General features: G+C 42.2%; 1 protein-coding gene across 3 annotated transcripts in view; it reads left to right on the top strand.

Moving 5' to 3' along the window:
- Positions 1–26,312, top strand: part of ZNF638 (zinc finger protein 638) — a 64,845-nt gene that overhangs the window by 28,279 nt on the left and 10,254 nt on the right. For all 3 annotated transcript variants that reach the window (XM_074951964.1, XM_074951965.1, XM_074951963.1), the window contains exons 18-22: positions 356–397; positions 3,332–3,472; positions 6,851–6,976; positions 19,800–19,849; positions 24,550–26,005. In XM_074951964.1, coding sequence (XP_074808065.1) covers positions 356–397; positions 3,332–3,472; positions 6,851–6,976; positions 19,800–19,849; positions 24,550–26,005 — 1,815 coding nt within the window. The remainder of the gene's footprint in view (positions 1–355; positions 398–3,331; positions 3,473–6,850; positions 6,977–19,799; positions 19,850–24,549; positions 26,006–26,312) is intronic.

Here is a 26,312-nt window from a genome sequence, read left to right as displayed (position 1 = left end):
ACATAATATAGGTTCTCTATAACCCTCTGGGTATATCCTATTTTGAAACTCAACTCTACTACTTTCCTAGTGTTTCTATTTTCATTAGCAAGTATTTTAGTGAATACAGTTGTAGATAGAATTTCTCTTTGCCAAAGAGAATGTGAAGATCATAATGAAAGTAATTTTAGAGAGAGGTTGGCAATACCAAACTCATGAACTTTGGAAAGGTTGCAACGAACCTTAGCTTTTCAGGTTCTGTTTCGATATATTACTGGTAGGAGTCCTTCCAATTACATGTGCCTTCCAATTACATGCAGCCATACCAGCCAACTTCTAAAGTTCAGAACCGTAACGCCCTGTCTCTTCTTTCTAGGAAGCTATATTTACTGCTATGATTAAAGATGCCAACTCGAAGGTAAGTTAGAGACTTTTAAAAAATTGATCAGTAATTTAGCCATTTGCTAACTTTTACATTTGTATAATATGGGAGTGTAGCTGCTACACTGAGTGCTATCAAAATTTAATAACATTTTGTGTAAATGTTGCATTCCATTAAATAAAAATATTAAAAATTAACATTAGAAACAGAAGACACTTCTTCTTTTTTTATTACTACACTTTTTATTCAATTAGAAGTCAGTAGGAGAGCTCATAGACTAACAAGAAGTCAAGTTGCAGTGGGGGAGGTTTAGGTTGGATATTAGGAAAAACTTTTTCACTAGGAGGGTGGTGAAACACTGGAATGCGTTACCTAGGGAGGTGGTAGAATCTCCTTCCTTAGAAGTTTTTAAGGTCAGGCTTGACAAATCCCTGGCTGGGATGATTTAGTTGGGGTTGGTCCTGCTTTGAGCAGGGGGTTGGACTAGATGACCTCCTGAGGTCCCTTCCAACCCTGATATTCTATGATTCTATGAAGAAGCAAGAAGTGGACTGAGTAAGCATACACTTTATTTAGATACACACTATGGATGAGTGCAGGTGATAAGCATTTAATAGGAGTCCTGGGAGAGCCTCCTATTCTCTCTCTCCACACACTTGCCGTCCCTCAACTTTAATAAAGCTCTATAACTGCCAGTCATTGTAGCTCAGTGAGTCCAACTAAGATGGACTCTTGATAGAGACTTGTACACTATTCAGGGGTTAATGCACTTCACCAAGTATTTGCAGTGACGTTCATACAGAGCTTTCAAAGCAGTAGGGTTTATTAGTCAACTGGAAGGCAGTATAGTATGTCCTTAGGTTAGTATAGAGAAGTGAAGGTTAAAGCATAGTCCATTTTGGTTAGCCCAGAGCACCAGCCATGCTGTAGTGAATTCCATTTTTAGGCTCTGTCTCTATCTCTGACTTCCTTCCTTAGTGAGTTCCTAGGTGAGAGAGAGCTCCAAGCATCTTTCAGAAGCTGACTCTTAAGCTCCTGCTTTGCAGCTTCCAGTCCTTGTTCTCAAGCTGGGGTCCCTGCTGAGAGGTACAGGGAAATCTGAGTCTTTGGTACTTTCTTTGTCTCTCCGGTCCCATTGTTGATCTGGGTTTCTTTATGGCTCTTCATTCCACCCAGACAGGGAGATGATCCCCACATGCCTATGTCTCTTAGTTGGCCTTAAGAGCAAACTTAATCCTCCCTGTCCCCCAGTGGAAAGGGGAAACTGAGGTACACATAGAATTAATAAAACTACAGAAAATTCCCATTTCATTACAGTAATCCACTAAAACTTGTGCAACTGACTCCATGTATGCAGCAGACAGAAACCTTTTGAGCATTCTGACCAGTAGTTGGATCAATCTTCCTCTCTTTAGCAAATGTTCAGCTCCCTATTTGTTATATATTAATCTTTGAATAGGAGGAATCCTCTATTTTGCTTTAACATGGGACAGTTCCTAAAATAATAATTTCCCACATCAAAGAAAGGTCTTGGCAGTCTTTAGGCACGAACCTTGAGAAGGAGGAAGTTTGGTTTAAACAGGTTGGATCTCAGACTTCAGATTAAGCCCACATTTTACTGTTGAAGAACAATGGTTCAAAGACAAAGAAATACCAGAAGACACACAGGTTTATTTGCCCAAGAAATAAAATCCCTTTCCAGCCAAGAGTTGAGGTGACAGGCTGTAAGTGTTTTTTTATCTGAAGGAGTGAGAAGTTCTTACTGTTTTGGGATGTGGCCTTGTATACCAAAGTTGAAATTCTGAAAACGTGAGCAGTTAAAGCAGGGGCAGGCAAACTTTTTGGCCTGAGGGCCGCATTGGGTTTCTGAAACGGTATGGAGTGCTGGTTAGGGGAGGCTGACAGCCTCCCCCAGGACTCCTTCCCCCTCCAACCCCCCCCCCCCCCACGTTCCCTGATGGCCCCCTGGGACCCCTTCCCCCTTTCTCCCCCCCCCATCCCCTGACCACCCCTAACTGCCCCCCACCACCCCATCCAACCCCTCCTCTCATTCCTGACTGCCCCCCTGGGACCCCTACCCCATCCAACCACCCCTTCTCCCTGACCACCCCTGGACCCCCCCCCCCCAATTGCCCCCCGTCATCCCATCCAACCCCTCTCCTTTCTGACTGCTGCCCGCCCCGGGACCCCTGCCCCATGCAACCACCCCTTCTTCCTGTCCCCTGACAGCCCCCGGAACCCCCACCCCTGACAGCCTCCTGCCACCCCCATCCAACCCCTCCTCTCATTCCTGACTGCCCCTCTCCACCCCCCCCCCCCGACCCCTACCCCATCCACCCCTCCTGCTCCCTGTCCCCTGACTGCCCCCCTCCCAGGACCCCTGCCCCCATTCAACCCCCGTTCCCTGCCCTCTGACCACCCTGACCCCTGACCATCCCCCGAACTCCCCTGCCATCTGTCCAACCGCTCCCTGCCCCCTTACCGTGCTGCCTGGAGCACTGGTGGCTGGCAGTGCGGCTGCACCAGGACAGGCAGCTGCACCATCTGGCTGGAGCCAGCCACACACTGTGCAGCACAGAGCGCCAGGTCTGCAGCTGCGGACTCTGCAGCTGCGCTGCCCCAGGAGCTCACAGCCCTGCTGCAGCAGCGGCTCAGTGAGCTGAGGCTGCGGGGGAGAGGGATAGTGGGGGAGGGGCTGGGGGCGAGCCTCCTGGGCCAGGAGCTCAGGGGCCGGTGGGTCGTAGTTTGCCCACCTCTGAGTTAAAGGATGAAGGAGGAATTCTTCTGGAGTACTCTTACAGAAGTCCTGCTGTGGTTCACTGAATATTTTAAATTGAATATGAACTCAGAGTAAAAGGATAGATATGACTATTTTTTCTCTTCAGATATGACAGGATTTTCACAGTAATTTTACTGTATTTACCAGTTCAATACAATATTTCTGAATTTCAGTCTGTGCTTTTGTTTTAGGTAAATACAGAAACTTTATATAATCAGTTTGTGCATCTTGGTAATTTACCAGATGATGGATACACAGAACTTGAAGTAGTTTGCGTGGGACTTCGATTTGGGAAGGTGGATCACTATGTTGTGTTGAAGAATAAAAAGAAGGTAAATATATAATTTTAATCTTGGTGTGGTGAGACCCTTAATTTTTTTTTTTAATGATCTGACCTGATAATCTCTCATTAGCAACGTATGCTGCTATTCAAGAGATTAAAGATTAAAATTTGGGTCCTTGATTTTGACTGTTATTGCTATGAACAAGTACTTCTTGCGTCAGAGAGAAAAGGAATGGTATATGCTGCTACCTACTCTGGCTGGTTCAGGAATAGTTTCAGTAGGCTTGGAAGAGAAAGGAATTGAGTTATCAAGAAAGACGGCCACCAAAATATGTGCCTTTGATGATGGGAAATTAGAGGTTAAAGCTGGTAGAAACCCAAATTTCCCATTCCACAGGGAAATTCCAAAATTTTGGAAAAACTTTTCTTCTGTTTCGGAACAAAAGATGGATTTCTTTTTTTAGAATTTTCCACAGAATTAAAATTTTGAAAAATGGTTTAGACAGCCAATTACTTCGTTTTTTCTAAACAAAAAGTTTTGATTTTGACATTTTTAAGTTTTTGTTTTCTTTGTGTATTTTATTTTTATATTTAATTTTACATTTTTTTTATTTTTTAAAATTACTAAAACAGCTGCTACTCTAATCAGTAGCATGAAACATTTTCTTTTCTTATTTAAGTCTCTTGTTTTAATTAGGGCTGTCAAGCGATTAATTGTGAGATTAAAAAAATTAATCGTGCTGTTAAACAATAATAGAATACAATTTATTTAAATACTTTTGGATGTTTTCCAGCTTTGAGCAGGGGGTTGGATTAGATGACCTCCTGAGGTCCCTTCCAACCCTGATATTCTATGATTCTACATTTTCAAATATATTTATTTCAATTACAACACAGAATGCAAAGTGTACAGTGCTCACTTTATATTTATTTTTTAATACAAATATTTGCCTGGGTATAATTACGTCACTCAGGTGTGTGGATTTTTCACACCCTTGAGCGACGTAGTTATATCAGAGTGTGTGTGTAGCATGGACATGGCCTGAGGCCGTGATTTTTAATGTTTAGCAAAATTATAAATTTAAGCTCCCAGGCTCTTCTTTTGAAGGTGGTGTTCAGGTTTCCTTTTAGGACAAGGACTTAGAGGTCTGATTATAGAGTTGATAGTATGGTGAAAAGTGTTCACCCAAGGTTGGTGGTGAGCTTTTGTCTTTATCATTTTTCTGTGCAAGTTCATTTGAGAACGTAGTGATTGTCTGGTTTTACCCACATAGTAGTTGTTGGGGTATTTACGGCACTGAATGAGATATGCCACATGTTGTGATAAGCAGTGTAGGGGCTGGACTAGATGAGCTGTTGGTCCCTTCCGGTCCTACTTTTCTGTGATTCTATGTGTAGGACCTTGGATCTTGACAGTTGTGTTTGGGGGCGGGGGGGGGGAGGGTATTGATCATTGTAGAAGTGGAGATATGTGTGCAGGTTTTACATCTGTTGTTGCAGGGTCTGGTTTCGCTTTGATTTGGTGAGTCTTGGTCTGTGAGAGCTTGTTTCTGATGAGCTTGGCAAGGTTGAGGGGTTGCTTCAAGTCCAAAAGAGGAGGTTTGGAAAAGATTTATTTCAGGGTGTGTCGCTCCGAGTATGGGTTGTAATTGTTTAATGATACCCTTTATATGTTCCAGTGTGGGGTGGTAGGTAACAGCTTAGGGATATGCTTACAGAGGATTTTTTCCCCATGTTGTAGCAGGTTCTCTGGGTATTTGAGTGGCCTGTTCCGTGATGTGATCTTCTTCTCTGGTGCAGTGTCCTTGTTTGGTGAAGATGATTTTGAGTGTGTTAAGGTGTGTATTCTGGACTTCCTTGGAACATATTCCGTGGTGTCTGAGTACCTGGCTGTAGTTAATTTCTCGGTGTGTTTGGGGTGGTTACTGAATCTGTGAAGGTAAGTGTGGTGATCTGTAGGCTTCTTGTATTTAGTTCTCTGTAGGGTTCTGTTCTTGAAACTGATTGTGGTGTCTAGGAAGTTGATGCTAATGTGAGAGTGTTCTAAAGAGAGTTTGATGGATGGGTGGTGATTGTTGACGTTGTGGTTGAAATCTGTGAGGGAGTTTAGGTTGTGTATTCAGAGGATGAAAACACCAATGTTTCTGAGCTATATCTTTGGTGTTGTGGTTAGTTCAGAAATTCTTCCTCAAAGTGGCCTGTGGAGAGATTAGAAAGACAAGGTGGGTGAGGTAATATCTTTTAATGAACCAACTTCTGCTGGTGAGAGAGACCAGTGTTTGTTTGAGCTACACAGAGCTCTTCAGGTTTGGGAAAGGTACTGAGTGTTATAGCTAAACACAATTCTCTATGTACCTTTTCCAGACCTGAGGAAGAACTCTGTGTAGCTTGAAAGCTTGTGTCTTCAGTCAAAAGAAGCTGGTTCAATAAAAGGTATTACCTCACCCACCGTGTCTCTCTAGTATCCTGGGCCTAACCTGGCCACAACAACATTACATACATGAAGAGGCTGGCATGTTGGGGAGCCATCCTACTACCTGCGGCTGTTCCTATGATTTAGACAAAGCGTTTGTTGAACGTAAAATTGTTATGGGTGAGAATTAAATGGATAGGTTTGGGATGGGTATCTGAGGGGTGTCCATTGTCTTGTAAATATCCGAGGCAGGGAGCAATGCTGTCCTTTTACATAGAACATAAGAATGGCCAGGCTGGGTCAGACCAAAGGTCCATCTAGCTCAGTAACCTGGCTTCTGACAGTGGCCAGTGCCAGGTGCCCCAGAGGGAATGGGATGGTCTTAATCATGGTCTTAATAAAAAGAAAAGGAGGACTTGTGGCACCTAAGAGAGTCCTCCTTTTCTTTTTGCGAATACAGACTAACGCGGCTGTTACTCTGAAACCGGTCTTAATAAAAACACTGGATTCATGGCTTATTACAACAATCTGTAACCCACCAACCCCTCTCTTTTGTCTCTTGATTGCAGAGGTGTTAATGGACCATTTCACCTTGAATGGTCTCTTAGAATATGCCTCAATTACTTGTGCTAAACAGTTTGTTCCACCTTGTATTTAGTTCTGATATTCTGAGTAGCTTTCCCAGATCTAAAGAAGAGCTCTGTATAGCTCGAAAGCTTCTCTCTTTCACCCACAGAAGTTGCTCCAGTGAAAGATATTACCTCACCTACCTTGTTTTTTATTTTTTTAAGGTAATTTTAAAAAAAAGTTGAACAGGTCCTTGAAATATCAGTACAGCTGAGGAAATAAGCCAGATGCAATAGCAATGTCACTTCACTAAACCTATGTTAGTGCTCTCAACTAAGGAAAGCAAACCTAACCACTATTATTATTTAGAAAAATGTTGGCTTTATTTGTTAATTATGCGTTCAAAATAGAATAAATAAATCCATGTGCTCATTTTTTTTTTTAAAGGCAATTCTTCAGCTAGATAGTCCTGACTCTGCTAAATCAATGTGCTGCTTCCTAAAACAGTACCCATATAACATGGGTGAAAATACGCTGACTTGTATGCTATCACCAAGGAGAGAACCTGCAGAGGTAAGACAATTGTCTTTTTGGTTAGACAACTTTTTTTGCCTTTGTGGGCTGTCTAGCCTTTGCTAAACAAAAGTAAACACCAGTCCTGTTGATGCACGTTACTTCGGAGTCATGAACGTCAGGTACACTGAGATTCAAAGCCAAAGTTTGAGTGCCTACAGCTACTAGAGAAGAAAAGGAGTACTTATGGCACCTTAGAGACTAACAATTTTATTTGAGCATAAGCTTTCGTGAGCTACAGCTTTATGCTCAAATAGATTTGTTAGTCTCTAAGGTGCCACAAGTACTCCTTTTCTTTTTGTGAATACAGACTAACACGGCTGCTACTCTGAAACCAGCTACTAGAGAAGTGTTCCAACAACCTACTAATGTGCACCCTAGAATAGCATATTGAGATTGCTGCTGCTTAATTTGCTCTTCCATTTTTTTGGAATATCTTTTAAAATCAGTTTTGTGTTTATGGAATCTCTTCCCTCTGTTAAAAGTAGCTTCTATCAAAGGGTTAAGAGGAAAATAATAGAAAAATGGTTAGAAGCACCTTTTCCCTATGGTTTTGAAAATGCTTAGTTTTAAAGTTCGCTGACCTTTTTCAGCCTCCTCCTCCTCCCCTAAAAAAACCCCAGCCAACTGTTGTTTGAGCATCAGTTTGTGGGCCAGCAGCCACTTAAGTTACTTTATTTTATAAAAATGAACTTCGGAGTTGTCGAGGTTACCTTCCCACTCTGAACTCTAGGGCACAGATGTGGGGACCCACATGAAAGACCCCCTAAGCTTATTTCTACCAGCTGAGGTTAAAAACTTCCCCAACACATAAATCCTTCCTTGTCCTTGGATGGGTGCTGCTGCCACCACCAAGTGAGTTAAACAAAGATTCAGGAAAAGGACCACTTGGAGTTCCTGTTCCCTAAAATATCCCCCTAAGCCCCTTCACCTCCTTTCCTGGGGAGGCTTGAGAATAATATACCAACCAAATATGTAAACCAGATTCTTAAAAAACAGAACTTTTATTATAAAGGGGAAAAAAAAGTAAAAGAAGCACCTCTGTAAAATCAGGATGTAAGGAGACTTTACAGGGTAATCAGATTCAAAACACAGAGGATTCCCCTCTAGGCAAAACTTTAAAGTTACAAAAAAACAGGGATAAACCTCCCTTTTTAGCACAGGGAAAATTCACAAGCTAAAAACAAAAGATAATCTAATGCGCCTTGCCTTATTTACTTTTTTTGCAATATTGAGACTCATTTTAGGAGAAGGAATTTTCTTACCGGATGCTTCTCTGCTTCCCCAGAGAACACACAAAACAAAGAGCACAAACAAAGACTTGCCACCCCAGATTTGAAAGTATCTTCTTTCCCCATTGGTCCTTTTGGTCAGGTGCCAACCAGGTTATTTGAGCTTCTTAACTCCTTACAGTAAGGAGGAATTCTAGGCTACCCTTAGCTGTGTGGTTATGACAGAAGTATTGAACAGCCCCCAATTTATCTTTTACAAGAGAAAATTACTGAATATGGCTGAAAGTACTGCAAAGTACAGCTGACATGAAAGTTTAGCAATTTAGGAGAAAGAAGGATCAGTTTAGAACTTAATCCCCCCCCCCCCACTTTCCAGCTGCACATTTCCCGATAATTTTGTTTTTGTCCTCACCTTAACCTCTCTCCATTCCTCCTACCCACACTCATTTAACAGGGATGTAGGAATTTTTTGTTTAGTCATGCAGTCCCAATTGTTCACTGTTGGGAGTTCAGGCACAACTGTGACATCATAGCTAACTAGTCAATCAGAATGATGCTTTGAATAATCCATGTGAACAGCCAGATTCTAAGTATTTTTTAAAAATTGAGCTTCTTGGTTGTCTTGGGGTAAATAAGGATTCTTTTTTGAGTTGTAATCTACTTGGATCCTACTGTTGGTGTGAATGCACCTCATACACACACAATCCGATTCTTTTGGCTAGTAATATCTGTTGGGGCCATGCCTGTGCCCTAGATGTCCTTGCATCTCCTGCACCTGAGGGTATAAAAGGCAGAGCAGGCCCAGTTCCTCCTTACTGCATCAGGCAGCGAGACTGAATCCCTGCGGTGTCCGCCTGCTTCTCTGTGCACAGTGCTGCTATTAGTGTTAGTTACTTGTATTGCTAGTAAATTAATTAAATGTTAGTCGTCTTGCTTTTAGGCAAGAAACAAAACTTGTTCAATCAATTATTTAGTTCTTAGGCTGAACCCTTCACCATTCCCTTATATGTGGGTTTGCGCAATATGGCAGAAGCGAAATCCCTTGGATTCAAAACCTGCCCATCGTGTGATGCTTCAGTGCTGCTTTATGACAGATATTCCAGTTGCCTTTTTTGTGCAGGAGAGGGATATATTCCTTAGCAATGTGCTATATGTCACTCCTACTCTAATCAGACTCGGAAAGGTAGAAAGGCCTGCCTAAAATTGTTCCTCATGGAGCTCCCTATGCAAGCCTGTCTGTACCCCACAAGGAAGGAGACGGCTAAACCTTGGTCCTCCGGTCAATCCCTTTCCATGAACAGCTTGGTGAGCCAAGATTCCATCCAGAGCTCCTGTGCTACATCAACTAACAGGCCTTGGTCATCCACCTCCATTCTGGCATTGATGACCTTGGACCACAGGCGAGAGAGGTATCAGAAGTACCACTCCGTCTCCCTCTCAGGTAGAGTGGACATTAGAACACCTTAGTATGCCTGAAAGAACAGCCCACCCTTTGGAGGAAGCATACTGCTTTTCCTCCTCTCTTTTGATGCACAGTAGGGATTGATCTCTCACTCTCCCTCCCTCCCTCTCTTTCATGGGGATCACAGTGGGAATCTGGGAGAATCTTCAAGGACTGGTCTGTCAAAACGAAAAGGCACAGCTGTCAGAGAACCGCTCCACTGGTATCCTCCTCTGGGTCTGGTGTACATATGCCTATCAGCATTGGCCCTACTGGCATCCTGTGGTATGCAACCCCATTCCTGCAAGTCAGCGACGGCTGTGCCTCCTTCCAGGTCTAGATCCCTTTCTCCCAAGAGGTAGCATAGGCCTTCCTAGTCAGGTCTTTTAGTATAGTTTGAGAGACAGGAGGAGAGCAGTCTGCTGCTCTAACCAGTAGGTCACATTGTTTCCCTTGTTCATTTGATCTAGTATGCAATGGCCTTGTCTTTGCTTTGCAGTATCTTAACTTAAATTAGAAATAGACAGAATGGCTAGTCTAAGAAATAAATAGATATCACAATTTTCATAGACGCTTTCCAATTCACAATTAGATAAGTGTATGGAAGGGGTAGTTTTTCCTTAGTGCTGGTGTGTATGTGTAGTCCACTGTGTGTATGCATGTGCTCCATGTGCGTGGACACCATTCTCATTTTTCTCATTGTGCGCTCTAGCTCTGCTCGTGCTTTGTTGAGGGTACATGGGACTGTGCAGACTGACGCTCCTCTCCAGTTCCTTCTTACTGCCTCATGGCCTCAGTCGGAATCTCCAGGGTCCTGAATGATCCTTTTAAACTTTTTTCTTGTAAATATTTACAAGTTTTATATATTGGTAGTATTGTTAATAGTTTTAAAATTTTAACTAGGAGTTAATTTGAACACCCACCCCTGGGAGTCCTGCACTGGAGGATCAGAGGACTTAGGTTTTGTCCAGGCTTCTGGGCTTCAAAAATTGGTCTTCTACCCCTCCTCCTTTTTGGTCAGCGACGACCACCAGCACTGCTTCAGAGAAACTCCTGTCTTTACTAAGTGCAGTATCTGGAGCTGCTTCCCTAGCCGAACACAGCAAGTGTAAGAACTCTGGCTTTGGAAGCATTTTATCGAACTTTGAGGCCTCAGTCAGATCCAGGCCTAGTACATCGGCCTAAACCATCAAAAAGTGTGCCTCTGAACTAGATATCTGACTCGGGAGCAGGAATAACTGAAGTGAAGAATTCTTCATCTCGGCCTTCTCACATAAGTAACAGGCGCTTATAAGTATAAAAGCAGATTGCCTCCAAGCTCTACCTAGAAAAGGGATACCGACCCTGTCCAGATCAGACAGGTCTCCATGCCCAGGACACAAGGGCTTTTAGGTCCTCCTAAATCTCATGGCTGTGTTCAGAAGGTGTGCATAGGAGCAAAGCTCATTCAGTACCATCCCCCACATTGCCATCGACACCGACCACAGTACTGACTAAGACAAAGCCGCAGGAGCAGTCCCATAAGGAACCACTGTTTGTTGAAAGTCCCTTTACATTGACTCTGGTGCAAGGTGATGAGACACAGCCTTCCAGGGCTCCAGTATCTTATGTCACTTCCGCAGGTATCTTCATCCTCCCAGACCCACAGTCTCCCCATTGCTGGGACCGATCCTTACTTGGGAGATTCTAACACCAGTAGAAGTCATGGACTCAGGGAGAAGCCCATCTCTTTACCCCATCCTATATCTGTGGTTTCTCAACATTGGTACTGATAGCACTGCTGATAGAACTGGACCCAACCTTCTCACCATCGGGTGAGTTGGATGTACTAGTGAAACAGTCTTCTCCTCCACCGAGAGAATTCAACCAGACAGAGGATTGAGAGTAGTCTCTTTGTACCAGTTTTGTCTGCCCAACCAGAGATCCTCTCCTTGGAACTGATGGTACCCAGTGCTATCACAACCTACTTTCAGCCTCTCATGCTGGCCTTACTGGGATCTGTGTGTACACCTCCCAGAGTCCGTGTGATCCAAGATAGGGAATCTTACCACACATACCTTTCAAGAGGCTAATTGGAACCTCCTGAGCCTATGGAAGAAGAGGAAGATGAGCCAAATCTGCTGGTGCCACCCGACTCACGAGTGTATCATCTTTCTTGCCCAGTGAGGCAGTTTCTCCAACCTGTCTCTCTCCTCTGGACAACCACAGACAATTCAAAGAGCTGCTTCAGAGAGTGGCAGAACAGCTCCAAATTGCCTTATAGGAGGTGCAGAACCCACAACACAGGCTCCTGGTCATCCTCTAGCCTATGGGATCTAGTCAAGTAGCACTCCCATTGAACGAGTCCATACTTGAACCAGCAAGAACTGGTACAGCATACACCAGCTGCCTGTGTTCCTACCTCCAAGGGGGCAGAAAAGCAGTGCTTTTTCATGACTAAGGGAGCTGAGTTCTTATTCTCCCATGCTGTCCTGAACTCCTGTGTCATCCAAGTAGCCACAGAAAGGTCCTGACAACAGCACCCCAGGGCCACTCCTTCAGATAAGGAAGCCATACATTTGGGCCTTATAAGGAGAAAGATGTTTGTTTCCACCAGCCTTCAATTTAGAATTTCTAACTTCTAAGCCCTCCTGGTCAACTGTGTGTGTGTGTGTGTGTGTTGTTTGTTTTTAACTATTCTAAGCTCCTGGACTTAAAGAAAAATTACCCCCAAGAGGATAGCACTCAGTTTCAAGGCCAGATTAGTTGCAAGAACCTCATTACAGGTTGTGGTCAGTGCTGCTAATACAGTGTTCAGATCCATGGTGACTGCTGTAGTGATGTGCTGGGAATCTTGGCTACATTCTTTGGGTTCTTGGGGGGGATGGGACACTGTACAGGACTTGTCTTTTCATGAAATCAGTCTTTTTAATGAGAGGACAGGCAAGTCTTAGTGTTCACTAAGACCCCAAGGCAACTCTCAGTTCCCTGGGGGGGGTGGGTGGGTGGGTGTGTGTGTATGTGTGTTGGGGGGGGTGTATCTATCTATCTATCTATCTATCTATATATACACACACACACACACATACACACACATAAATCAATATCACTTCAGAAGAGGAAATACAATAATTAGCCTTACAAGCTAGGCCTTTACTGCAGCCCTTCTACCACCAGTGCTCTTATAAGACATCTCGCAAATGGCAGAAATTGAGATACCTTCCTGTTCCACCTCCATCGTGGTTACCCAGCGTCACCTCTGGCCAAACAGTTATTTTGATAGCATCAACTCTGACTCCTAGTTCCCCAGTGGCCTATCTCCAACCAATTCCAAGATCCTCTTTGGTGGACACCTCACATAATTTTGCCCAACTGGAGGGCAGTAACAATAGACAAGTGGGTGCCCCATATCATCCATTCCGGCTTTAACATTTGAGTTTTTCTTTCCACACCTCCTCCACACTTCTTTCCCTGGCCCACTACAAGGAATACTCATGAGGAGATCCTCCTTCAGAAGGTAAAATCCCTCCTCCAGCAGTGAGCAATAGAGCAGCATGAACATCAAGGAAAAGGATTTTATTCAAAATATTTTCTAGTTCCCAGAGAGACAGGAAGGTGGAGACCCATCCTCGGACTTGTGATGGATCCTGACCACTGTCAATACCAGGGTTCTTGTGTTCAATCTAGCAGCTGCTCCCAAGACCTTCACAAAAGGGTTTTCCACAGTAGCAGCAGTGCAGCTCAGATGGGGTGGTTCCACCATCTTCCGATATCTAGAAGACTGGCTTCTTATAGGCAGGACACATCCAGAAGCATTGACCTCATTGTTGCTCCGTTTCCTAGATCCTTGAGAAGTACTGTGTATGTGGAAAAGTTTACTGTGATACTGACCCAGACTATAGATTTCAAAGGAGCAATCTTAGACTCAGTGAGAGAAAAGGGTTATATCCCTATGGACAGATTCAAAACCATGGGCACCTTGATAAATCAGGTTATACACAATTCTTGGACATAGGTCCAGATTTGCCTTACTCTGCTGAGTCACATGGCATCTTGTACTTATGTAACACCATGCATCAGACTCCACCTCCACTGCTTGCAGGCTTAGCTTTGCATGGTGTATATACACTAAGTAAACACAGCATGAACACTATAATGACCATCCCTATCTGACTTGGTGGAAAGATCCTGCACAAGTGTGCATAGGCATTCCTTTTCTGTCCCAGACACCCAACAGGACAATAATCACAGAAGCCTCCTTGCTAGATTGGAGGGAGGAGAGGACGTTCACATGGACAGTGTCACAGAACAAGGCACTTGGGTACCTAGAATGGACGTAAATCTCCTTGAACTCAGAGCGGTCTGAGGAGCATGCTGGGCATTCTTCCATTCTTGTAACATCAGGCAATATAACAACCTTATTCTACATAAACAGTCAGGGAGGAGCAAGATCCATTCCTTGGTATATAGAAGTGATCAGTTTATGGACTTGCTGTATCCAGGCCCAAATTACCCTAATGGCAGTGTACTGCTTAGGAACCCAAAATTTGCTGGTGGACAGCAGTAACAGGCACTTTGCCACTGACCACAAGTGGTTATTAAATAGCTTAGTGATGAATAGCACCTTCACTCCATGGGGAACTCCTGCCTGGGTCCTGGTTGCCTCCCAAACAAACAGGAAGTGCAGCACATACTGTGCCAGGGGAGCTCTGGGACAATTCTTCAGAGGGAGATGCTTTCCTACTTCCTTTGAGAGACTATTTGAGTTATTTCAGAGTAACAGCCTTGTTAGTCTGTATTTGCAAAAAGAAAAGGAGGACTTGTGGCACCTTAGAGACTCACCAATTTATTTGAGCATGAGCTTTCGTGAGCTACAGCTCACTTCATCGGATGCATACTGTGGAAAATACAGAAGATGGTTTTTATACACACAAACCATGAAAAAATGGGTGTTTTATCACTACAAAAGGTTTTCTCTCCCCCCACCCCACTCTCCTGCTGGTAATAGCTTATCTAAAGTGATGACTCTCTTTACAATGTGTATGATAATCAAGGTGGGCCATTTCCAGCACAAATCCAGGGTTTAACAAGAACGTCTGAGGAACGGTGGGGGGAGGGGGGAATAATAAACAAGCTATTTTGGCATTCTCTGCGGCAGTGGTTCTACAAGCAGCCATACCACATGAATCCTCACACCCTCCTCCTCTCTAGATACTGCTGGTCAGTCACCCACAGTAGAATACATATAGGGACCAGCACTGAAAGAAGAAAGGGAAATTAGTTACCTCTTTATAATTGGAGTGATTCCATTGTCTGCCCTCCTTCCCCTCAGCTTCAGATAATCTCTGATTCCTAGTAAGACTAGAAGAACTGGAGAGGTCTGTGTCTCCACCGCCACTTATACCCTTAGTACAGAGCACGAGGGGAGCCAGGGCACAGTATAGATTCAAGGGACACTACCTGTGAGAATTTTCTCAGGGTGCATGGAGTGCATCTGTACCCATAGTGGACTACAGATAGGGACTGCACATCTCAAAGAACTCCAGTTATGAGAGGTAAATAATTTCCATATATAGTATCTCCTGCTTGATTTGGGGGCTGGATTAGATGGCACTGGAAGTATCTTCCATCCGTATTCTATATGATACCAATTCTGTTGTAATGGAAAGGGGCACTGAGTTTGCACCTTTTCTTAGGAGTATTATATAGTATTTCATTTTTATGTAAAAGACTTCACAGCACTTTAGAAAATGTTAAGCAGTGTATAAATGCTAGAAATAAACTCACCATTAGCAATAAAAAAATAAATACTGACTTAGCATGTACATTTGACAAATGATATGAAGGGAATGTCTTTCAAAGATGCATTGTAAGATGCAAATGTGCTTTCTGTAACCATTGCCCGTATCTTGTTTAGCAACAGATAACATGGCTTTGTTACAATACATGTTTAACCAAATTAGAGCTCAGTGCAAACAAAGAGCAGCTTTCAGCACTCTGTGCTTTCAAAGCAGTATTTTTTCCCCCTCCTCTGTGCTTTGAATGATACAAGGGAAAAACTAGTGTCCATATAGCAGCAACAGTCTCCAACACCATGGCAACATGAGCATACAAGCAGTAGGGTATATAGGGCTCAGGCGTTTTTACCACTGTTATGAAAATCTGCAGGTGGTCTTGACAGTAGTGAAAACACCGAAGCCTATATGTTTGACATGGTGGTAAAAATGTCTTGAGCCATGCCTAGGTAAAAAGAACGAGGAGTACTTGTGGCACCTTAGAGACTAACCAATTTATTTGAGCATCAAGCACAAGAACAAATCCGCACAGACACACCCCTAGAACCCTGACCAGGGGTATTCTATCTGCTTCCCAAGATCCATAAACCTGGAAATCCTGGATGCCCCATCATCTCAGGCATTGGCACCCTGACAGCAGGATTGTCTGGCTATGTAGATTCTCTCCTCAGGCACTATGCTACCAGCACTCCCAGCTATCTTCGAGACACCACTGACTTCCTGAGGAAACTACAGTCCATCGGTGATCTTCCTGATAACACCATCCTGGCCACTATGGATATAGAAGCCCTCTACACCAACGTTCCACACAAAGATGGACTACAAGCTGTCAGGAACAGTATCTCTGATAATGTCACGGCAAACCTGGTGGCTACACTTTGTGACTTTGTCCTCACCCACAGCTATTTCACATTTGGGGACAATGTGTACCAAGTCAGCGGCACTGCTATGGGTACCAGCATGGCCCCACAGTATGCCAACATTTTTATGGCTGACTTAGAGCAACGCTTCCTCAGCTCTTGTCCCCGATGCCCCTACTCTACTTGCGCTACATTGATGACATCTTCATCATCTGGACCCATGGAAAAAAGCCCTTGAGGAATTCCACCATGATCTCAACAATTTCCATCCCACAGTCAACCTCAGCCTGGACCAGTCCACACGAGAGAGCCACTTCCTGGACGCTACAGTGCTAATAAGCGATGGTCACATAAACACCACCCTATACCGGAAACCTACTGACCGCTGTACTTTCCTACATGCCTCCAGCTTTCATCCAGACCACACCACACGATCCATTGTCTATAGCCAAGCTCTAAGATACAACCGCATTTGCTCCAGTCCCTCAGGCAGAGCTAAACACCTACAAGATCTCTATCAAGCATTCTTACAACTACAATACCCACCTGCTGAAGTGAAGAAACAGATTGACAGAGCCAGAAGAGTTCCCAGAAGTCACCTACTACAGGACAGGCCCAACAAAGAAAATAACAGAACGCCACTAGCAGTCACCTTCAGCCCCCAACTAAAACCTCCCCAGTGCATCAAGGATCTACAACCTATCCTGAAGGACGATCCATCACTTTCACAGATTTTGGGAAACAGGCCAGTCCTCGCTTAGACAGCCCCCAAACCTGAAGCAAATACTCACAAGCAACCACACAATAAAAACACTAACGCAGGAACCTATTCTTGCAACAAAGCCCGTTGCCAACTCTTTCCACGTATCTATTTGAGGGACTCCATCATTGGACCTAATCACATCAGCCACACTATCAGAGGCTCATTCGTCTGCACATCCACCAATGTGATATATGCCATCATGTGCTAGCAAAGCCCTTCTGCCATGTACACTGGCCAAACCGGACAGTCTCTACGCAAAAGAATAAATGGACACAAATCAGACGTCAAGAATTATAACATTCAAAAACCAGTCGGAGAACACTTTAAGCTTCCTGGACACTCAATTACAGACCTAAAAGTCACAATTATTCAACAAAAAAACTTCAAAAACAGACTCCAATGAGAAACAGCAGAACTGGAATTAATCTGCAAACTGGACACTAAATTAGGCTTGAATAAAGACTGGGAGTGGATGAGTCATTACACTAACTAAAAACTATTTCCCCAGGCTAATTTCCCCCCTACTGGTACTCACACCTTCTTGTCAACTGTTTGAAATGGGCCATCCTGATTATCACTGCAGAAGTTTTTTTTTCTCCTGCTGACATAGCCCACCTTAATCGATTGGTCTCGTTAAGAGTTGGTATGGCAACCCCATTTGTTCATGTTCTCCGTGTATATATATATATCTTCCTACTGTATTTTCCACTGCATGCATCTGATGAAGTGGGCTTTAGCCCACAAAAGCTTATGCTCAAATAAATTTTAGTCTCTAAGGTGCTACAAGTACTCCTAGTTCTTTCTGCTGATAACAGACTGACGCAGCTACCACTCTGAAACATGCCTGTGTAAGTGGCTGATGGTGTTCACCATTTGGTGGCTGTTGTGGTATGAATACTAAGTTGTCTAATGTAAACAAACCTATATGTGTGCAGTCCATACATCTGAAGATGGCATATAGGTGTGGACATAGAATAATACTGTTACTACACCCTCTAGCCCCATGAAAGCAGCGTATATCAACATTGTTAGGAGTAACCATGCTTAAATGAACATTCATGTAAAAACCCATTTGATATAAAAAAAAATTCCTTACCTATGTTACTAGTAACACCTAAAGTTATTAAAGCTGAAAGTCTTAACATTTTAACTTTTTACTCGTTTACACCTTGTGTTTGTCATCTTAAAACGGAAAATCAGTTTACTTTTGTGTTCTCATGTACTAGCCCAATGCCACATTGCTTGCAATGCAAGGGAGCATAATCTATTTTTATTAAATGTCTACTGATATTTTTAAAACATATGGAAATATTTCTATTAGGTGTTGTAAAAAAAAAAGATGCTTTTACAACACGCACATTGTTCGGTTCTAAATTAGAGCTGATATTGTCCTTTAAACATGCTTTTATCTAGCACTGTTCTAATCTATGTGAATAGGGCCCTAACAATTTTCACTCCACAGTCAGAAAACTACTTTGTAGATGTACTTTCCAGTGCTTCGGAGTTCTTTTATGCGTAGCTGCGTAGGAGAGGGAAGTGCCTGTAGTGGGTCACCTAGGTAGGGAGAGGATGAGTCCCCCTTTGTTCCTTGCTGCGTCCGATCGCAGCAACGTCTCAGTGTGCATTCACCCTTCTTTGAGTTTTACAATGCTGAAACATCCTGCTATCCACATTCTGTAGAGCCCAAGAGCGCCAGCTATATTTCCCCATATGCATTCTTTTCTCTAAAAAGCCTCCCATTACCTTTTAATTTATTCTGAGAAACTAACAATCAGTTAAGCTATATTTTTTCCTATTTCCAAGCACAGTCCAGTTACAAAGTGTGCAAACTGGCTTTCTGTATTCTTTTATTACTAAAATCTGGTGTTGGATGGATGGGAGAGAAGTGATAATACTGAAATCATATGATCTGAAAATGGGTTCCAAATCAGTTTTTGTCATTAGAGTATACCTGCAATTCTTTGTAAAGGTGATGTTCTTTATTTTAGTATAATATAGTTCTAAACACTGTATTTCTACTTTGAGCCAAAGCCTACCACTACCACTTTCAAAGTCCCTGTTATTGCTTAAAAGGTTGTTGGAACTTTACTCCCCATCATAGCAGCTGGAGAGTTTGGATTGGTAGTGCTTTGTTTTTCAGAGGACATAGTCCTTAAATTTTAAAAAGTGAGTTTAATTATTTTAAAAACAAAATGGCTTGATTATCCTCTAAGAAACAGATGTCACATCAGCACATTTTGGAGGGCAGAGTCAAACCTTTAGCTTAGTACAGCTGTGACATTTGTTGTATTTGGAATATACATTAGAATATCTTCTTTAAAGATAACTTATGTCCTCTGTATATCTGTCTCTGACAGACAAACCATAGTTGTATCAGGGCACTACGTCTGTTACATTGATGGGGATACGAAGGAGCAGAAAGAGGGTGCTGCTTGAACAGGGGAAATACGTTTAACCCCCTCCCTCTCCCCCCCCACCTCCAAACATAACAGAAACTAAATGCTAAATCATTTTAAAGTCATCACAGCTATAAAGAGCCACAAGACATCACGCTAAAACACATCTTACAAACTGTGTTTTGTAATAAGACCTTTTAGAATGACTTGCATTATTCACTGTCATTTGATCTTCCGGGTGTAGTTATGAATGGGCTCTGTGGTGCTTTTAACTGGATGTATTGGGCATATATACTTTTTTGTGCTGTTATTTCTGAATTTCATAGATGTTCAACACTTGGTGATTTTATGTTATAGGCTGAAGTTATGAAAAAAGAGCTGAAAAACCAAGAACCAAGTAAAGGAAGGTATGCCTTTCAAATATTTGTTAATTTCTGTATGCACTGTTCAAAAAGTGGCCCTCCATGATTGATGAATTAAGTAGTCTACTACACATTTCTCTCAAAAGCAAGCTATGTATAATGGGAAAAAACTTCAGTTGGATTATTTAGAGATGTGCTAACAGTTACCTACTGCCACTTCCTTTTTTTTAGTTCTTTGTCCTGTGTATCAAAGACATTTACTTTCTTAACTTGCATAGAGTTTTTTGTAAAATATGTGTTTGCTTGAGAGTCTGGGGTCTGAATGAGTGTGGAGAAATGGTGAAATCTTGGCCCTGTTAAAGTAAATGGTTTTGTCATTTATTTCAACTGGTCCAGGATTTCAGCCATGTGTTTAAGTTTTGGTGGAAGACTATGTTGCTGAAAAAGCTCTCATTGTACTTGGCCAGTAGGTGATTCCTATATTTCATCTTTCAGTGCTGTCATTTATCAAAGCACATCATCTGTTTCTGTTTTCAAATGCTAAAACATTTATAAATTAGAGGAGGTGGTTCAGTTTTCTAAATTTACTTTATACTTCTGTCTAATGGATATAGGCCACTAACTAGATAATGGAAAACTAGTTTAGATACTTAACTTTAACATCAGAATCCAGAAAAGAGAAATTATTATTTTGTAATACTCAATGGAAATTTTTTTAAATGCACCTTGTATGCCTGAATGATAGTAAAATATCTAATTATGGAGTAACTATTCATTGGTTCTAGAATATAAAACAGTGTTTTGCAAATACTTTTTATCTCAAATGACAGTAGATCATACAAAGTACTTCCTGTAGGTGGGAAAAGGATAATTGTCCTTAAAATGTTTTCTGTGACTCAGATCCATGTACGTACGTACGAACGTGTGTGTGTGTGTGTGAGAAAGAGAGATTTAATCTATAGTGCTCTGTAATAATGGTCCAAAATTTACCATTTAAGGTAATGTTACTATAGTGTTATGCACTATTATTCTATAGTATAGTAACATTTTATAAGACGTTATATGTAATATCACACAGCTGCTAATGGTGTAATATTTTCAAAGCATGGTTTCTTCCTTCTCTGTGCTCCTGATGATTCTCTCATGGTCTACGTGCTGGTTTTGAAAATAAGATCAAGCTATGAATGTAAAACAAAAGTGTATTAAGACATTCCTAAACTTATGAGTGGTGTTCAGAGCACATTGGAAGTTGGAAGCATAGGGGAACTGCTTTTGAACTAGTGGTTCTGAGTCACACCAATATAGATGTTCAGGTAACCTTACTGATTCCAGATTGATGGGTTCTAGGTAGCAGCTGACCTACCAATATGGCACAATACAAATTAATCTTATCTTTGAGTCCCAGATACTGCGCAAAGTAGTACTGTGGCTGGTGAACAAATGGACAAAATAGTTTTTGCTTACCAACTTCACCCTGTACAGATTCCCTTTCAGCCTATGAGGCAGTTGTCTCCATGTCGGAATGATCCTTACATTCAGCTTTGTAAGCCTTTCTTTGTAAGGCCTGTTATCCTTTTGAGATATAATCACCATATAAGAAGCAAAAAAGTAAGTCCCATAATATGGGATGAGTGCTGTTTTATTGTCACCCCCCCCCCCTGGAATTTTTCTGTGGAGAGAAATGGGATAGGATAATTTGAGAGAAGGGGGAACAGTATTCTTGATTCCTGTGGATGGTCGAGATAATCTTAAAGAAATCTTGGAATGTTTCTTGACATTTGATCATTACCCAGCATGAAGAAATGGCCTAAGGCCATTCACTTGACCTTCTGGCTGGGGTGGTAAACCACTGGCATGGATATCCCAACTGTTTCTAATAATGAAGGAGGTGGTTTCTTTCAGCAAATGTAGTCAAGAATTTTCCTGTTCCAGATTAAGATTCCAGAAGAATTGAAGACCAACCTGCAGTCTCTTTCTTAATCTGAGTTTAAAATGGAGAATTAAGGATTTGCCTCTATCTTGCATCCTTTATGGCACATGCCTGCTCTTTTTTGGGTTGCTGGAGCTCACCCTTTATTTGACCTCCATTGTTAACTCCGATGGGCAGCTCTGAGTGAGGTTAGGTGTTGACACAAATGACTGAAGATGCAAGACTGGAGCATCAGGTATTTGTGGGTTTTACCCTTTTTATGCAATGGGAAATATCCTTCTGGTAGTGCAATATGCCACTTCCTTCCCAAAGCATAGCAGGGCTTTCAAGTCCTTGCACCAATTATTTTCAACCAACTTGATATTTTTGCCTCACTCTCTCATCATTGACCTTACATTCTGGGCAAGGAAGCAGAACTGTGCATCAGCCTGGGCTATGAAAGTCCAGTTTGAATCTGTCAGATTAATGTTTTTTGGAGACCACCAAGGTACTTTTGTCTCTGAGAGAAGTCACACAGTCCTGAAGATCCACAGACTGATCTCAGTTGATTTATATAGAAGATGTATGTGTGTGCACTTACAGCATTCACTATAAGCAGTTGAAGATGCACGTAATGTATGGTCTTGCATTATTTGCTGCTATTTAATAAACTTGCTGTTTTTTCCATTCCTGGTAGAAGCTTATGGACAGATTCTCCCCCTTTGCAGATGCTGAGCTGTGTGCAGTTTGGCGGGGGGACGTAGCTTATCTTTGATCAAAATCTCTATGCTTCTTAAATAGAGCTGGTCTTTCAGGACTGCCTCTTTTGGCTGTGCACTGCATCAAGTTGTCCAGATGAGTTTTACTACATACAAAGACTAGGCAAATGTCGCGGGGGGCTATTGTGTGCCCAAATAGAAGGGAAATATATTTGAAATGAATCTCACTTTTGGAACATAATAGAGTCTTTGGTATTCAGAGACCTGCCTTTCTGAGGTTGTTAAATACCAAAGTATCTTTGTTGTCACGACTGATCAGTGTGTTAATATTTGTGTCATGAGAAACAGATTAGTTTTGTTTGGTCAAAAACTAATTGAAACACTTTCACCCCAGCCACCGGTGTTTGGACATGACTGACTTGAAATGACTCAACTCCAAACAAATTTTTGGAAGGAGAAAATTTTATTTGAATGGGCAAGTGAGAAAATATTTCTAACTCTTTTTTATGAGATCTCCAGTTACCATGAAGTAAACAATGAGGCCTGGGAGGAAACTCCCAAAATTCTGTGCAGGAGCTGTTCAGAAACACACAGGATCCATTACTCCAAGAGAGATTTTTTTTCTGCTGTACTTTGGAATGCTGTGATCCTGCCACCTTTTAGGGGGAGGACTGCAGTAGATCACCTATCGCAGATGGAAGCCACTCGACTACATTTTCCTGCAAGTTTTCGTCTGATTCTCTGATGCATAATAGTAACATAGGTTACAACTGTGCTCAATCTATAGTGATACTTGACCTTCTGAAACAGAACTAGCCCCACTCCTCCTATTTCTCTTCAGTATATGTGGCAGACGAAGATGATGGTGCTAGGTGCGAGGTGAGCTTTCAGGGCACATTGACATGTGCATCTTGTTGTGCTTAGGTGATGGAGATTTACTCCTTGTTGATTTTTGGCTGCTTTAATTGTTCTGACTTAATGTAGTCTTTAACGCGTGTATATCTTACCACATCAAAGTTGGGCCTTCGGTGATTGATTCCGTTTGCGTCAGCTTTGGACTTTCTTGATGTCAGCATGCCAGAAGTATTAACCAAATGGCAGCCCTTCATGAAGACTCATATAGTTGTGCATATATTCTTTTTTATATACTTTGGATCTGAGAGACCATAATAAAGATCCACATCTTGGTGCATGTTCACTTATTAACCAGTTTTCTGTTTATCCCCTCGACTGATCGTCTACATACGTTTTATCACCTAGCTAGAACATCAGAATTGATTGATGTATTGGCATCTTTTCATCTAGTTTTATGTAATCTCAGGATGGCCACTTTCAGGAGACATGAAAAAGGAGGTTTAGACATCTCCAGCTTCAAAGTTTCCCAAGAATGTCTATAGACAATGTTTTCTTCAGAGAAGAATAATGTACTTGCCTGTAACTGAAGTTCTCTGAAAAGTGCTATCCTGTTTCTTTGTCATCCTGGGCTTTATTATCTTGGGAGCTGACAGTAAGCTTAAACAGCAAAGTATAGCATTGCAGAAAGTAGGCCTTGTCTGCGCGTGGCCTTTTCCACAGTTATAACCAAGATCATTTCAGTTGAAAAGGAAAGTGCTTATTAAACTTGTAACATTTATGAGGAGTTCAGTAGGGTAGTTACTGTAGAGGATATTATCTTCAAACATCGCTCTTGGAGAGCTGAGCAATTTACCATAGTTTTAGACTAAGTTTATATAGAAAAACTGAGTTACATTTTATGTGTGTGTGTGTGTACACAGTCTGTCCCACATCAGGGAATCCAAATTTAAGCTTGCTTGTCAGCTCTGAGGTCACAGGACACATCTATAGTGTATAGTACCTTCAGAGAAATCTAACTACAAGTAAGTAATGTAATTTGAATTATAAGAGGTCTTCAGTACTGAAGTGGATTAGACAAAAATTGTAAACTAATCAGTTATTTGCCTCAATATTCTAACCATTTTAACGCTGATAGGCTAGATTTCCCAGTGCTAAGCCACTAATGCATCAGGAAATCCCAACCATTGGCGTCAAGAGGTTACTGATAACTGTGGAATTCTCAACATAGTTTGATTTCTTTTGTTTTTTTTAAATACATTTAGCTCTGACTTGAAAAAAAACCCAGAGGGATCAGGAGTGGTGCAAACAGCAGCTGCTAATCCTCCAGTAGAGCCTAGTGTGGCAAAGGAAGAAATCATTTCCAACTCTGTCAAAGCCGAGACTTCGACAGTGCAGATAGAAGCCTCTGAGTTGGAGCCTGAAAGAACGGTACGTGATTCTGCTACAAAGCCATCGGAAGTTGAAACATCCAAGGGGGAATCTGAAGTTGCAGTTACTGGCTCAGCTACCAAACCAGCTGATGATGAATTATCCAAAGTTAAATCAGAAGAGATCCTGCTGCCTCCTTTCAGCCTTCAGAAGGAAGAGGTAGTTAAAGATAACTCTGAAACAGAATTATTGGAATCTGCTATCACAACTGTAACAGAAGGAGAAACTAAAGTGAAACTTGAAGAATTGCCTGTTCCTGCCAGTGGATCATCAGAAGAGTTATCCAGTGTGGACAAGCTAGAAGATGGGCAGTCAGACTCTGCTGTGAAACCAACAACCATGGAAACAGCTGAGTCTGTTTCTGAAGCAGTGCCACCTGATTCTGCTGCGGCTTCAGTGGAACTGCTGTCAGCTGAAGACATACAATCAAGCAACACATTGGATACTCCTGTAAAAAATGCTGTTACTGATGCAGTGGAAACTAAACTTGAAATACCTGTGGCCAATGTTGCGGTGTCTATAGAGAAGAAACCAGAAAAGCTAGTGGCCAAAGTCGGGCCAGCCTTGGAGAAGAAATTGGAAAAGTCAGTGGCTAAGATTGGGACAGCTATGGAGAAGAAACTGGAGAAGCCTGTAGCCAGCATTGGGACAGATACAGAGAAGAAACCAGAAAAGCCAGTGGCCAACGTTGGGACAGATGTAGAGAAGAAACCCGAAAAGCCTCTGGCCAGTGTTGGGACAGACATAGAGAACACTGAAGAAAAAGTGCTGAATGAAAAGAATGAGAGAACTTTAATCAAGGCACATCAAAATAAAGGACCAGGACAAGTTAAAATAGATGAAACCAGCAAAGCAAGTACGTCTGCTGCAGCATTTGTATCCATCAAGGAACCTACCTCTGTTAGTAAAACAATCTTAAAGGCTGTGGTGTCTATCCCTGATATATCAAAGTCAAGAGTTATGATGCGGAGAAATGAGACTTCTCTGACTAAAACAGAGGAGCAGAAAGCTTCCTCAAAACCTGAGACCAGAAGCAGATCTGCTACTGAGAAGAAACTTTCATCAAAAGAAGTGGGTCAAGCAAGAGCTACTGGCAGCAGATCAAGTCTGCCAGATAGCATCACCAAGTCTAAACTGGACATAAGTCCTGTTGTTGTAAAGGGAGGCAGTGGGAGGAGTTCATCTCAGCAAGACAAGGACTCAAGAGTGGACTCTAGGGGTAGTTCAAAGCAGTCTCAAGAGAGAGAGAGTAGATCATCCAGCATGAAGAAAGACGACAACGGCAATAAGGTGAGAAGGGCAAGAAGGCTGGTTCAATGTGACTGACCAGTAACTAACTCTGATGCTTCTCCCAGATGTTGAATATGAGACAGTAAGATTGTTCCCCTTCCCCTTTCTGTAACCTGTTGAACTGATTTGGGCCAACAGTCAAGTTGGAGTAGTAGGATGGCAAGCAACCAGTTGTGTACAATTCAAGTATGTAACTGGTTTGAAAATGTTACTTGGATAAAATTGCAGGAAGGTAACTTCTGTAAGCAGGTCTGTACTGAGTGTCATAACTTTATGTTCTTGGTATAGTTCTGAATGGGAAAGAAGT

Source organism: Natator depressus, chromosome 4, assembly GCF_965152275.1.
Source record: "Natator depressus isolate rNatDep1 chromosome 4, rNatDep2.hap1, whole genome shotgun sequence".
In the NCBI taxonomy this organism is placed as follows: domain Eukaryota; kingdom Metazoa; phylum Chordata; order Testudines; family Cheloniidae; genus Natator; species Natator depressus.
The sequence above is the reverse complement of the archived record's forward strand: the minus strand, read 5'-3'. Positions and strand labels throughout refer to the sequence as shown.